This window comes from Vigna unguiculata, chromosome 11 (genome assembly GCF_037176805.1).
Source record: "Vigna unguiculata cultivar grain cowpea cultivar isolate G323 ecotype 2 chromosome 11, ASM3717680v1, whole genome shotgun sequence".
NCBI lineage: Eukaryota > Viridiplantae > Streptophyta > Magnoliopsida > Fabales > Fabaceae > Vigna > Vigna unguiculata.
This window is the reverse complement of record NC_140802.1, coordinates 43,515,097-43,527,780: the sequence shown is the minus strand read 5'-3', so window position 1 is coordinate 43,527,780 and position 12,684 is coordinate 43,515,097. Positions and strand designations below refer to the sequence as shown.

Here is a 12,684-nt window from a genome sequence, read left to right as displayed (position 1 = left end):
CTTCCTTATGATAATACTTAAAGGGCTAGCATAAAAATACATGGAGTTAACAGCCATTTCCATATGCATAATGCTTGTACAAGTCTCCATTAAAATGTTGCATACACAAACTGGGTATCGATTGTTGTTCTGGAGTATATATCGTTGATACAACAGAAGTAGACTCACTTTGTCTATCATTTGTTTTTGTCTCTCCTTTACAAAATATTACAAGGTCACATACAAATAGAAGTGGTTTACAAGAATAGTTTAATAACAAAAAAGCACCACATAGTGAGCAAGAGCTGAAGTAATCTGAAAATCAAGAAAAAGAGAAGGTAAATTTGAAGAACTAAACCCAGAAAACAGCAAATGCCGGCTCAGCTAATTAAATGGCTGGGAGAGTTGTTGAACATGGTGTGCCACATGAATGCTTGTGAAAGCACCATCTCAAGCTCCTGATGAGTCCAATTCTCTGTTGGGAGGTTCTGAAGGAACATTACCAATTCTTGGAAATCAAATTTCTGGAGCTTGTCTGACCACTAAAGGGAAAAAAAGAAAAAGAAAAATCACTTCCTACTAAAGTAATTATTACCAAAAGCAAGAAGAATGTGCAAATAATCTAAGCAACTACATAAATTCATCATGAAACAAAGAAATGCATAAAAGATTATGCGTGTAACAGTGGCAATAGACAAACAGGGAGTACAAGTATATATAGGAATGTTTGCATCATTTAGAAAGCAATTTTGATCCCCGTTGGAAATAATCTAAGCAATTTTAATACACGGAAGGAAATATATACAAAAGGCATTTATCTTAAGCGGTAGAAAGTGGGGCAAAAGCAAAAGAGAAACGTAAGGGTAAAGAAAATGTAAATCACGCCTAGCTTTTATCCTACGTGCCAGAAGAGCTGAAGAAATATACACCAACAAATTGACCAGCAGAGAGACTATTATCAGAACAGTTGCAAGATGAAATCTGATTCAGAAGATTCAGATAGAATGGCTAAGGAAACCTTGCTCACCGTTAGAAGGAAGCTGGCAAATATATATATTAGGAAGTCTGGTAAGTCATCTCCTTCAGCTAAATATGTATCCCAAAGGCGCGTAATGAGATGGAATGGTATCTAATTATATAATAAGACATCGTTAGTAAAAGCATAAAATCATCTTAAAATTTTATCCCATACAATGTTTCCATTCTGTCATGTTATCAATTACATTATGTTTTTACAAATCTATCCCACTTATAAGAAAACAAAATATCAAAGCAAACCTCACGGATGAGAAGACAGTTGAACCAGCGGAAAGCAAACTGAAGAAATTCAAGTCCCTGATCCTCCAAGTGCCGCGAAACAGGCTCTGGTGCAGCTCAAAAGTTTCACTAAGGCACATCAGATTACATTTGAATACATACAATAATAATAATAATATAGCAAAAAATATGAAATTCCTTTTCTTCAGTAAATGGGAAATGTCTAGTCGAACTTTCCAAGCCCTTGTGACACCAAAACTGATTCTACTCTTCTGTGTAGGATAAGAGTTCCAAACAAAAACACACAGAATTTTAACCACAATCATAATTAATTGCAAACAACCACCTAGCCACCAGAACATATACTCATAACAAGTCTTAGGTTAAAGAATTCCAGCAGGGAGAATTTTAGGTGCAAATTACAGGTGCTTTACAACTTTTACACCTATTTCCAGGGTTGAGGGTAGAATGGTAATGTTCCATGTTATCAGGTTCAGTGATTCATTCTCTTCGTCCTAATTGTTCATATTCTTCTGTTTGTCCTAATGTTCGATGATGCAAAATATGTGAGTATTTTTACTCTAAAAAGTTCAAACAAATTATTAATATCTTATTAAAAAGAGCGAAGTCTTGCTGCTATATAGTACCAAGTAAATGACACAAACAACATTACAACAAACCAAATATATCTTCATAAATAAAGGAAGGAGAAGATTCGTGTGAAACATGAAAATTCAACACACAAGTAATGTTAAAAATTTCGAATCAATGACACTTAAGAATATAAGTGTACCAAATCAATAAAAAGTTGTAAGGCCATTAAGTTTCATAATTACAACAATGCTTGAAGGAAGACAAAAGGCCTTAGAAAAAGGTTACCATCAATCCTCCTGACCAATTCCTTCAACTTAAAAACAAGCCTCTGAATTCCAGGTTGAGCGAATGTGTAATGATCTTGCATACCATCAAGCAACTTTGACAAGCAGCAGTAGCAGTCTGCCTCTACATTAGAGATTGTATCTGGTGATAAATCAGACATTGACCAATTATCTATATCCCCTTCAAAATACTCTGATAAGAAAACAACCAAGAACGGTGTAACAAGATCATTTATCCCCTGAACATATCCACTTGCTGGATGGCGAATAGCCCTGGTAAAAGATTGGGAAATTATGTCAGTGAAATAAGATAAAAGAATAGATCTGGTATGCATTTGTAAGTCAATAACAAAGGCTGAAGAGCTTCAGAATATCTATTATGGGTAAAGACTGAATCCAGAACAATTCATGCTGGCATAATTGTTAGAGCATATACAGTGGCTTCTAAACCAAGCTAATTTTCATTCAGCCGTCATTCTGTTTGTAACACCTCTGTCAGTTGGTTATACTGGGTTGTTGACGATCAGCACTAGGATTTTGTTTCATATAAAGACTAATCACCTTTGTATGACCAATGAGATTTAACAACATCAGAAATCATTTTCAGTTTTCAATTCTCCCTAATTTTTCTCTTTGATCTCTTCCCTCTCAATACAATCCTATATTTTCTCCCACTTTATTCATAATTAGTTTTTCAATCTTTGAATCACTCTGAGACAGTCATGGGAAAACTAGATGCCTAGACCACAAGATCTACTTTGGTTCTGGCATTATTTTTCCGCAGGTCATTGCTCAAAAAAGCTGCTAAGAAAGCAAATATACACAAGACTAAATCAACCTTTTAAACATCTTGTGAATCTGTAGCACATATGCATCAGAAGGTAACTAACCATTTGCTGATATCTAACAATGAAACCGTTTCTAGAACGAATGTGTGATCATTCCCCTCCCAAGGCCTCTCCTGAGTATAATCTAGTCCATAAAACAGTTACCAGTTTACTTAAACAAGATGTAGCAACTTGGAAACACATTGCCTAGACCAATAACACTTTAACGCTTATATTTTTCAAGACTAGTTGAGTACAGTACCATAAAAGAAAGCAAAAGTCCCACAGTCTAGAACTGGTATCTACTCAAATGGTTGTTACATCCATAATGGAAACAGATCCAGTACACCAGTATTTGTTGGGTTCACATTGGTACATACCCAATACTAAGGAATTTTCAACTTAACAAAAAAATCCATAACATACAGCAGTAGACTACAAATAATATCTGGCCAACAAATGAGTAACAACAATATCTAACCAAGCATAAAGAATACGTTCCAATGATTTCTGAACTTGCGATTGCTGGAAGAATGGAACATCAGGCACAGTTCTTGGACAATCAACACCAATCTAACAAATATAAAATGACAACAATCAGAAAGAAATACATTATTTTCACAAATAATCAATATAGGAACATATGAAACTTGAGAATACCTGACGAAGCATGTTGACCTCATCATCTGAACGTTCTGTATCTGGAATATCGTAATACTGAGATATACAGTCAAGATACTCAAGGCGCTTCCTTCTTAGAACTCCCTCCCTTCTATCTGAATTAGGTGGTGCATATCCCTGTTGTCAGTATATCTTTAAATTTCCAGGAAGGAAAATTGGTATACATAAAAAAAAAGTGTGACAGGGGTAAATAATGTTGAGCCCTCACTCAAACTAATCTCTATAGTATAAATCAATTAAACTTTCTTTTCCAAAATCTACTGTATATTAGCGTTTCAAAACATTCTGTAAGCAGCACCTAGATCAATTGCAATAGAATAATTTCATGGCTAATCCTCTGTCAAACAAAAGTTTAATCAAGGCATCCCCTAGATAAAATAAGAATCCATACAGACCTGAAAACTTGTACACAAAACAAAACTCATTATCTTTACACTTTGTATGACTAGGAACCACCATCAAAGGCATGAATGAGAGAAAGAAAAATAGCTGAAGGACATAGAGCTTACCAACAAAAGTCTCCACACTTTAGGACGCATATTGTCTGGAACACCACTCCATGCTAATTCACGCAACTTGTCTAAAATATAGATTTCAAGGAGGAGATATTTTATTGGGGTAGACAACAGTAGGTTTTCAAAAGGCTTAAGAAAAGATAAGACAAAAATTCACATATGATGTTAAGGGCATGGTTCAATAATTCAGTTTCTGTTGCAATTTATCTTTTATCCTTACTGCTAAAATTATCCATAGGGAAAAGGCAACCCCGTTATGGGTATGTTCATAAGAGCTCACCGCTTAGGATCCCCGTACTGGTTGCAACCAAGTACGAGATATAAGGAAAAAGTCAACGAATGATGCACAAAAGAAAATACAAACATGGAAAGTTAAAATACCTAATATAACCACTGTCTCGGAAAGAACCTTAGTGAACTTCATAACTCTTGCAGAGTCCGTAGATCTTGCACCCACAATAGACTTGGGGATTTCTTCAGGCAGGTTGCCTCCAAAGGAAGTCGACACTTTTAGCTTACTGGCATTGGCAATACTAATTGGTTTGTCTGTACTCGGAAATTCCTCCTGCATCAAGAGTAGAAATTCCACTTGATGAGCTGATCATATCAGTCTCATAGAGACAGTATAAAATGATATAGTTAGGAATAACACTGTCACCTCTATTGGCCCATATGTGTGATCACTTAGACCAGCATCATTGTGAGAAAAGCTCCTCTTGTAACTTGGTGAGGATGTCTTTGAGTTTGGATTATTTGATATCTTTGAGTTTGAGTTATCCGGAGGGTCTGACCTACGGCTCAATAATATTTTACCAGGAATGCTGCGCCCCTTGAGTAACCTTTATAAAGAAGGACCATAGAAGTTGCCACTGTCAATCATAAGGGTACTGTTCGAAGAACTTGTTTACAGTTCATTTTGAATTTATGTTATTGTTTACTAGAGTTCATAATGAGTCTGTAAGTTGATTTCAGCCTTATAAGCCATCGATTAAATTGCTACTATCAATATCAATCATCAATCATAAAGATACATTTAGAAAAACTTATCTACAGTTTATTTATTATATTACAGACATAAACAATTGTGCAATTGTTTACTATAGCTTAAAACATGTTTGTAAGCAATTTTCAGCTTATTTAAATGAGCTTTTCACGATAACTTACAGAAACAATGTACAAACTCATGAAAACAGTTTAATCTTTATATCCCATCATTTCCTCCACTGTTTTTGGCCCCTTCTCTTCAACCTTTAGTTCCTTAAACCACAAGGAAGATTTAAGTAAGGGAAGCTGACTCTATTTTGACATTTAAATTTAAATTAAAACAAGCAAAGACTTGTCTAGATTTTGGGCTATGAAACTATATTAAATGGAAAACCAAAACTAGATGAATTTTGTTATTTTATGTAAACTATAGTGTTTGGTTGTTGTTTTGGTGGAAAAATTACTGACATACAAGCTGTAGATAATTATATTAGCTTTCAAACAAGATAAGAAACAACTTGATATGATTAATATAACTATAGATATTGTGTTAAACTCTACAAAGGTCACTTAAAGAGTTTGTGAATTACAAGTTAACAAGTTGTGGTTACCTTGGAGAAAATATGACATGACACAAGTACAGTGTAAATGTTGAGAGGATGGACATGCAGAATTTATTAATAATCTGAATCATATAGATGAAGATATCAAGTGACGGGAAAGGCCAATAAAGGTTTTTGCTACCTATTTGGAAATAAGTGTGCGAGTAGGTAACCTACCATAGATTAGTTACTATAAGGGACTTGTCGAGGCCATAAAATCAGTTGATTTTCGAATAGTCAATTTGATAATCAAGTATAGTGTGTAAAATTAATTACCATACGGAATTGTGGTTAGAAGATCAATTCATTTCCATACGTCTAACTTGATGGTCAAGTATTATGTGTGAAATTAGTTATCATATGGTTTGAATTATGGCCAGATAACCAACGGATTTTCATATTGGAAATTTGATGACTAGGTATTTTCTGACCATTGATATGATTTTGAGTCTTGGAGTAGACATGGTTGCGATTGATTTCTTTTATCATGTCAAATTTTGTGTTTCTTTGTATATATGCTCTTGTGTAGATATAAAGATTTCCTAGCTTACCCTATTCGGTTGTTTGTTTTATAGCTATGATATACACAGGACAGGAGCACAAAACACTGCAGGTATAAGGTGGTCTGGTATACAAGAGTATAGAAGTGTTCCAGGGTTTTGAATTATTATTCCACCTTTCTTTTGTTGTGCATGAATTATTAGCATGATATAGTTTTACGACAAATGTTATTAATCAAGTTCTATTTCAATTGATCTATCGATTATGTGTGCATATGTAACTAGTTATTTAGTAGTTTATGTTCTTTAAAGTGATGTTTTATGGAGGTAAAATGAACTGAGTTTATTCCCTAAGCTAAAAAAGCAATTCAGTTCTCTCATTTGACTTCTCCAAAAGCTGAGATGCATAAATTGGTTTCAGTTTACCGGAGAAGTTCAACTCACATTATCTTTTCTTATTTTTCTTCTTAAAAAAAATAATCCGAACAAAATTGTGATTTTCTAAATGCAGCCTAAGCTAATACACTAAGCTTAGAGCTTCAAGTTGTCGGTGAAACTGATTAACTGAGTACAAAATTCAGAAGGGGGAAATAATAATATCGTCCAATTAACCAATCCACTGAAGAGGAAGAAAATGAAAACTTCAGAAATAAGCTTAGTTATGAAATCAACTAGAGAATACAAAAGGGATAATAAAACCACGATGAACCAATAGTAACACCCTCCATTTGAGAAAAAATAAAAAGAGAGGAATTGAGGGTTACCCTTGAACATTTTTTAGGGTCTGATTCAACCTGGAGTCAAGCGTAGCAGCTGTGTTACGCTCATCTTCTTGGTGCTTGTCCATGCTTATCACAGTTTTCGTTGTTTGTTTCAGCTACTGCTCTTTTCTTACGGAGGAGAATTGCTGAAACTATCACTCGTCCATGGTGGTTGTCGTCATCTATTACCGCCAAAAGAACATTCTAAGTTCCAAGTGAAAACCCACATCGCTACGCTTTGTGTTTCTTTAATTCGCAGTTTTTCGTAATGGCTTTGTGTTGTGTATTTTTGTTTTTTTCTTTTCTGTCAGTACCCTTTCGACCGCAAGCGCATTCCTCTGGCCGAATAGGTTACATATTTATTTAACATCTTAAAGAAATATTTTCTTTTAATCATTGAAAAATGTTTTAAAGGCGCGGTTCAATCAATATAATATAGTTCTGGATTTTAAACTTAGAAAAAAGCTTTTAAAATAATTATGTTTTCCTTAATATATGTTTACTAAAAAGGACTTGTGTGATAAGGAACATTTTTCAAAGTTTTTCACCGAAACTTGCAATAGTTAAAAAAAATCAATTATTTTAAGAAAACTTGTGGAGTGCAAAGGTGGAAGTTGGTTATCAGTTCTTATTTTATTTTTATAAATATTTTCAAATTATAATTATATATTATTATATCATTTATATTAATTTTAGAAGAGTTTTTTTTAAATCTGAAAAATATGTGGAATTTTTCTCTCCAATTTGATTTTCTTCTTTTTTAGGTCTTTTTCCCTGCCTTTTTTACCTCCTCTTTTCCTATCTTTTAATTGTTTATCTTTTCCAAAATCAAATTGTACCACAGTAAAATTGAAAACCCAATAATTAAATAAAATAAAAAACAATTATCTAAAATTCTTAAAGTTACATGTAATAAATTTAAAAATTCTTTAGAACTTAATTTGGGGAAGTGTCCTTAAATTTGACAATATCCACCAAATCAAATTGATTTTGCATAATATTGTCATTATTCCAAAAATAGATATATAGAATATGTTTACAAATTCCTCCGTAAAATATATTTACAATTTTTCCACATGAGAAAAGCATAATCTATAATTTTGAAAGATGAATAATATTTAATTTGCTAAAAGGATATATACAATACAAAAATTATATACCTAAATAATCACCACTTTCTTTAGGAAGACCATCAACAGTTCAAGAGTTCTATTGCTTCGTCACTCTCTCCCTTGCACTTTTGTGTCACATATGATCATTACATGTGGATAAACCACAACACAATAAACAATATGATAAGTTAGTGTAATCTAAAATTTGTGAGTTTTAAATAAAAAGACAATATGCTAAGAGTTTAAAAAATAACTACATAGCTTTCAACAAATCATACAATTTGCATCCAACCATAAATGCTCAGCTTTAATAGCTCATTTGTTGGGTATTGGGCTCCCTTCCTATGTTGAGAAAAGGCCCAAAATTTGAGAAGCCCGTGTCTCACTTAAACCTAGTGGAGAGGAGGCTATAAAATAAAGAGAGAGGCAGAACAATAGAGTCAGAATACACTGAAAGCCCTAACACATAGAGGGAGAGGTAGAGGGAAAATTCTGTTCACGTTTTTCATAGAGCTGTCGCAGTAAATTCGGCGCTGCGGATTCGTTCACCGTTGGATCGGGCTGAAATTTTTACAGCAGGTTCGGAACTCATTGCTCTTCATTCTGACCGGTCGGATCTTTAATACGAGGTCTGAGTTGAGAGATATTAATTTCGCACTGCAGCAGTGATTTGTAGAGGTTTTCCTCTCTTGTTCTTCTCTATTTGAAAGCTTTGTTGCTTTGTTATTTGGTTGGGTGTTGGCACTAATTTGTGCTATTGATTGAGACTCTTTTGTACTCTTGTTGATCATAGTGGAGCTATTTCTTTGGTCTGGACGACTCGTGGTTTTTATCCTTGATTTGAGGGGTTTTCCACGTTAAAAATCTTGGTGCCTTTATTTGTGCTTTTGGTGGTTTATTATTGCTGCTCTTTGATTATTGCTCCTCATAGATTCTTGCAAGTTAGGGGAAATTATATCCGTTGCATTCTCTGGTATATTGTTTATTATTGTTTTCCCCATCAGAGTGGCATCAGAGCTCTTGGTTGGGCTATATTTACTTGCTTGAATGATGGAGGCAAATGCAAAGATGGTTGCTTTGAATGGTACAAATTATCATTTGTGGAAGGGCAAGATGAAAGATTTATTATTTGTCAAGAAATTGCATCTTCCGGTCTTTACTACACAGAAGCCAGATTCTATGTCTGAAGAAGAATGGGACTTTGAGCACCAACAGGTATGTGGTTTTATTCGGCAATATGTTGAAGATAATGTTTATAATCATATTGCTAATGAGACACATGCCAGAGCTTTGTGGGAGAAGATTGAGTCTTTGTATGCTTCTAAGTCGGGCAATAATAAATTGTATTTGTTAAATTGCTTGATGAATTTGAGGTACAGGGAGAATTCTTCTATTTCTGATCACTTAAATGAGTTTCAAGGGCTCCTAGACCAATTGTCAGGAATGGGCATAAAGTTTAATGACGAAGTTATGGGATTATGGTTGCTTAATACTCTACCAGAGTCTTGGGAGGTATTTCGGGTTTCAATTACAAACTCTGCCTCGAATGGTGTTGTTTCTTTTCAGATGGCAAAGAGCGGTGCTCTTAATGAAGAGATGAGAAGGAAGGCACATGGTTCTTCATCTCAGTCTGAGATGCTTGTTACAGAAGCTAGGGGGAGAAGTCAGAAAAAGGAACATAAAGGTGGTAGAGAGAAAAGTAGGAGCAAGTCCAAGTCAAGATACAAGCATTTAGAGTGCCATTTTTGTCATAAAACTGGGCACATTCAGAAATACTGTTTTAAGTGGAAAAAGGAGAACAAAGACAAGAAGGGCAAACAGAGAGAGAATGATCATGATGATGATGATCGTGTCACTACTGCTACAGATGGTGATCTTGTTCTTCTTCGTGACTTTGAGTCCGTTAATCTTGTATCTGATGAGAGCATGTGGATTATTGATAATGGTGCTACACTGCATGTTACACCTAGGAAGGAGTTCTTCACATCTTACACTTCTGGTGATTTTGGAGTGTTGAAGATGGGTAATGATGGTGAGTCTAAAGTGATTGGTATTGGTGATGTTTGCCTGCAAACCAACATGGAAGTGCAGTTGTTGCTTAAAGGAGTCAAACATGCTCCGGATGTCCGTTTTAATTTAATCTTTGTGCAGTTGCTTGATGATTGTGGTTATGACAATCACTTTGGTTCTAGTAAATGGAAGCTCACTAAAGGTAACTTGGTTATGGCCAGAGGGGAGAAACAATCTAAATTGTATTGGACTAAAGCTTTGGTTGCTAAAGACAGTGTGAATGCTATGTATATGGAGGCATCTTTGTGGCACCGGAGGCTTGGTCATATAAGTGAGAAAGGGCTTAACTGCTTAGCTAAAAAGGATGTGCTTATGGGATTGAGAAATGCAGAATTGGAGAAATGTTCTCATTGCATGGCTGGTAAACAAACTAGAGTATCTTTTAAGAAGCATCCACCCTCAATGAAGTCAAAATTGCTTGAATTGGTGCATTCTGACGTTTGTGGCCCATTAAAGGTAAAGTCATTTAGTGGTGCACTTTACTTTGTTACTTTTATTGATGATTGTTCCAGGAAGCTATGGGTCTATGCTCTTCAGCGGAAAGGTCAAGTACTTGAAAAGTTCAAGGAATTTCATGCTATGGTTGAGAGGCAATCAGGCAAGAAGCTGAAATGCATCCGTAGTGATAATGGTGGTGAGTACCGTGGACCTTTTGATGTTTATTGCAGGCAGCATGGTATTAGACACGAGAAGACTCCTCCTAAAACTCCTCAGTTGAATTGTCTAGCGGAGAGGATGAACAGGACCTTGGTTGAAAGGGTTACATGTATGCTTTCAGAAGCAAAGTTGCCTAAGCACTTTTGGGGAGAGGCATTGCTTGCAGTTGTGCATGTTATTAATCTCAGTCCCGCAGTTGCTTTGAATACTAAGGTGCCAGACAAAATTTGGTTTGGTAAGAATGTTAGATATGATCATTTGCGTGTCTTTGGTTGCAGGGCATTTGTTCATGTTCCTAAGGATGAAAGATCCAAGTTAGATAAAAAGACAAGGCAATGTATCTTTATTGGCTATGGTGAGGATGAATTTGGCTACAGGTTTTATGATCCTGTTGAGAAGAAGCTTGTTAGAAGCCGTGATGTACAATTCATGAAAGATCAAACCATTGAAGACATTGATAAGGTGAAGAAGACCACACCCGAGAAAGACAGTAATCTCACTGATGGTAATCCGATGAGGTTGCCCGCTCACAATTTGGATAATGTTGAAACGGAAGCTCAAGACAATGAGCAACATGGTGATGTTGATGATCAACAGTTTGGAAGTGGAGTAGATGTTCCAATTGATGATGCTCAAGAGGAACATGATGATGATGACGATCTTAGTGATATACCTGAATCACCTCAAGTCCAACTCAGGAGGTCTAATAGACAAAAACAACCTTCTACAAGATATTCCTGTGATGAGTACATAACCTTGACTGACGGTGGAGAACCTGAATGTTTTGAAGAGACTTTGGATAGTGAAGAGAAGAAACAGTGGCTGGATGCAATGCAAGATGAGATGAAATCTTTGCATGATAATCACACTTACGACTTGGTGAAATTGCCTAAGGGCAAAAGGGCATTGGAAACTAGGTGGATTTTCAGGGTGAAACAAGATTCAAATTCTACGCTTCCAAGGTACAAGGCCATATTAGTGGTGAAAGGTTTCAGACAGAAAAAGGGTGTTGATTTCAATGAGATTTTCTCACCTGTGGTGAAAATGTCATCCATCAGAACTGTGCTAAGTTTAGCTGCTACTCTTGATTTGGAGGTTGAGCAGATGGATGTGAAGACAACTTTCCTTCATGGTAATTTGGAGGAAGAGATATACATGAAGCAACCTGATGGTTTTCTTGTTAAAGGCAAGGAAGATTATGTGTGTAGACTAAGGAAGAGTCTATACGGTATGAAGCAGGCTCCAAGGCAGTGGTATAAGAAGTTTGAGTCTTTTATGTGTGAGCAGGGTTACATGAAGACTACTTCTGATCATTGTGTCTTTGTTAAAAGGTTTTCTAATGATGACTTTATTATCCTGTTATTATATGTTGATGACATGCTTATTGTTGGGAAAGATATTTCCAGAATTGACAGGTTAAAGAAGACACTTGGCGAGTCTTTTGCCATGAAAGACTTGGGAGCTGCTAAAAGGATTCTTGGCATACATATCTCACGTGATAGGAGAGAAAAGAAGATTTATCTATCACAAGAGCAATACATTAGGAAGGTGTTGCAGAGATTCCAGATGGAAAATGCTAAAGCTGTGAGTATTCCTCTTGCTACTCATTTTAAACTGAGTGTTAAACAGAGTCCTTCAAATGAAGTTGAGAAGACCAATATGAGTAGAGTTCCTTATGCATATGCGGTGGGCAGTTTGATGTATGCGATGGTGTGTACAAGACCAGATATTGCACATGCTGTTGGTACAGTTAGTCGATTTTTGTCAAACCCATGTAGAGAGCATTGGAATGCTGTGAAATGGATTTTGAGGTATTTTCATGGTACAGTTGATATGAAGCTTTGTTTTGGAGGTGATAAAC

At 35.5% G+C, this 12,684-nt stretch overlaps 1 protein-coding gene across 1 annotated transcript; it reads right to left on the bottom strand.

Moving 5' to 3' along the window:
* Nucleotides 1-37: 37 nt before the first annotated feature.
* Nucleotides 38-7,326, bottom strand: LOC114169282 (uncharacterized). The gene is made up of 10 exons (XM_028054358.2): nucleotides 6,988-7,326; nucleotides 4,796-4,976; nucleotides 4,519-4,702; nucleotides 4,132-4,202; nucleotides 3,602-3,739; nucleotides 3,423-3,514; nucleotides 2,116-2,387; nucleotides 1,258-1,343; nucleotides 1,007-1,108; nucleotides 38-521 (listed from the first exon to the last, which is right to left on the bottom strand). The coding sequence occupies exons 1-10, from the start codon at nucleotides 7,068-7,070 to the stop codon at nucleotides 360-362; spliced, it is 1,371 nt and encodes a 456-aa protein (XP_027910159.1). The 5' UTR covers nucleotides 7,071-7,326; the 3' UTR covers nucleotides 38-359.
* Between the last annotated feature and the right edge of the window lie 5,358 nt (nucleotides 7,327-12,684).

What these genes read in the sequence shown, in the direction of transcription:
- LOC114169282 (XM_028054358.2), bottom strand. Translation starts at nt 7,070, where the DNA reads ATGGACAAGCACCAAGAAGATGAGCGTAACACAGCTGCTACGCTTGAC. An exon ending in AGGTCAACATGCTTCGTCAG is followed by an intron (nt 3,515 to 3,601) that starts GTATTCTCAAGT and finishes TATATTTGTTAG; the next exon opens with ATTGGTGTTGATTGTCCAAG. An exon ending in ACTGTCTTCTCATCCGTGAG is followed by an intron (nt 1,109 to 1,257) that starts GTTTGCTTTGAT and finishes TTATATAATTAG; the next exon opens with ATACCATTCCATCTCATTAC.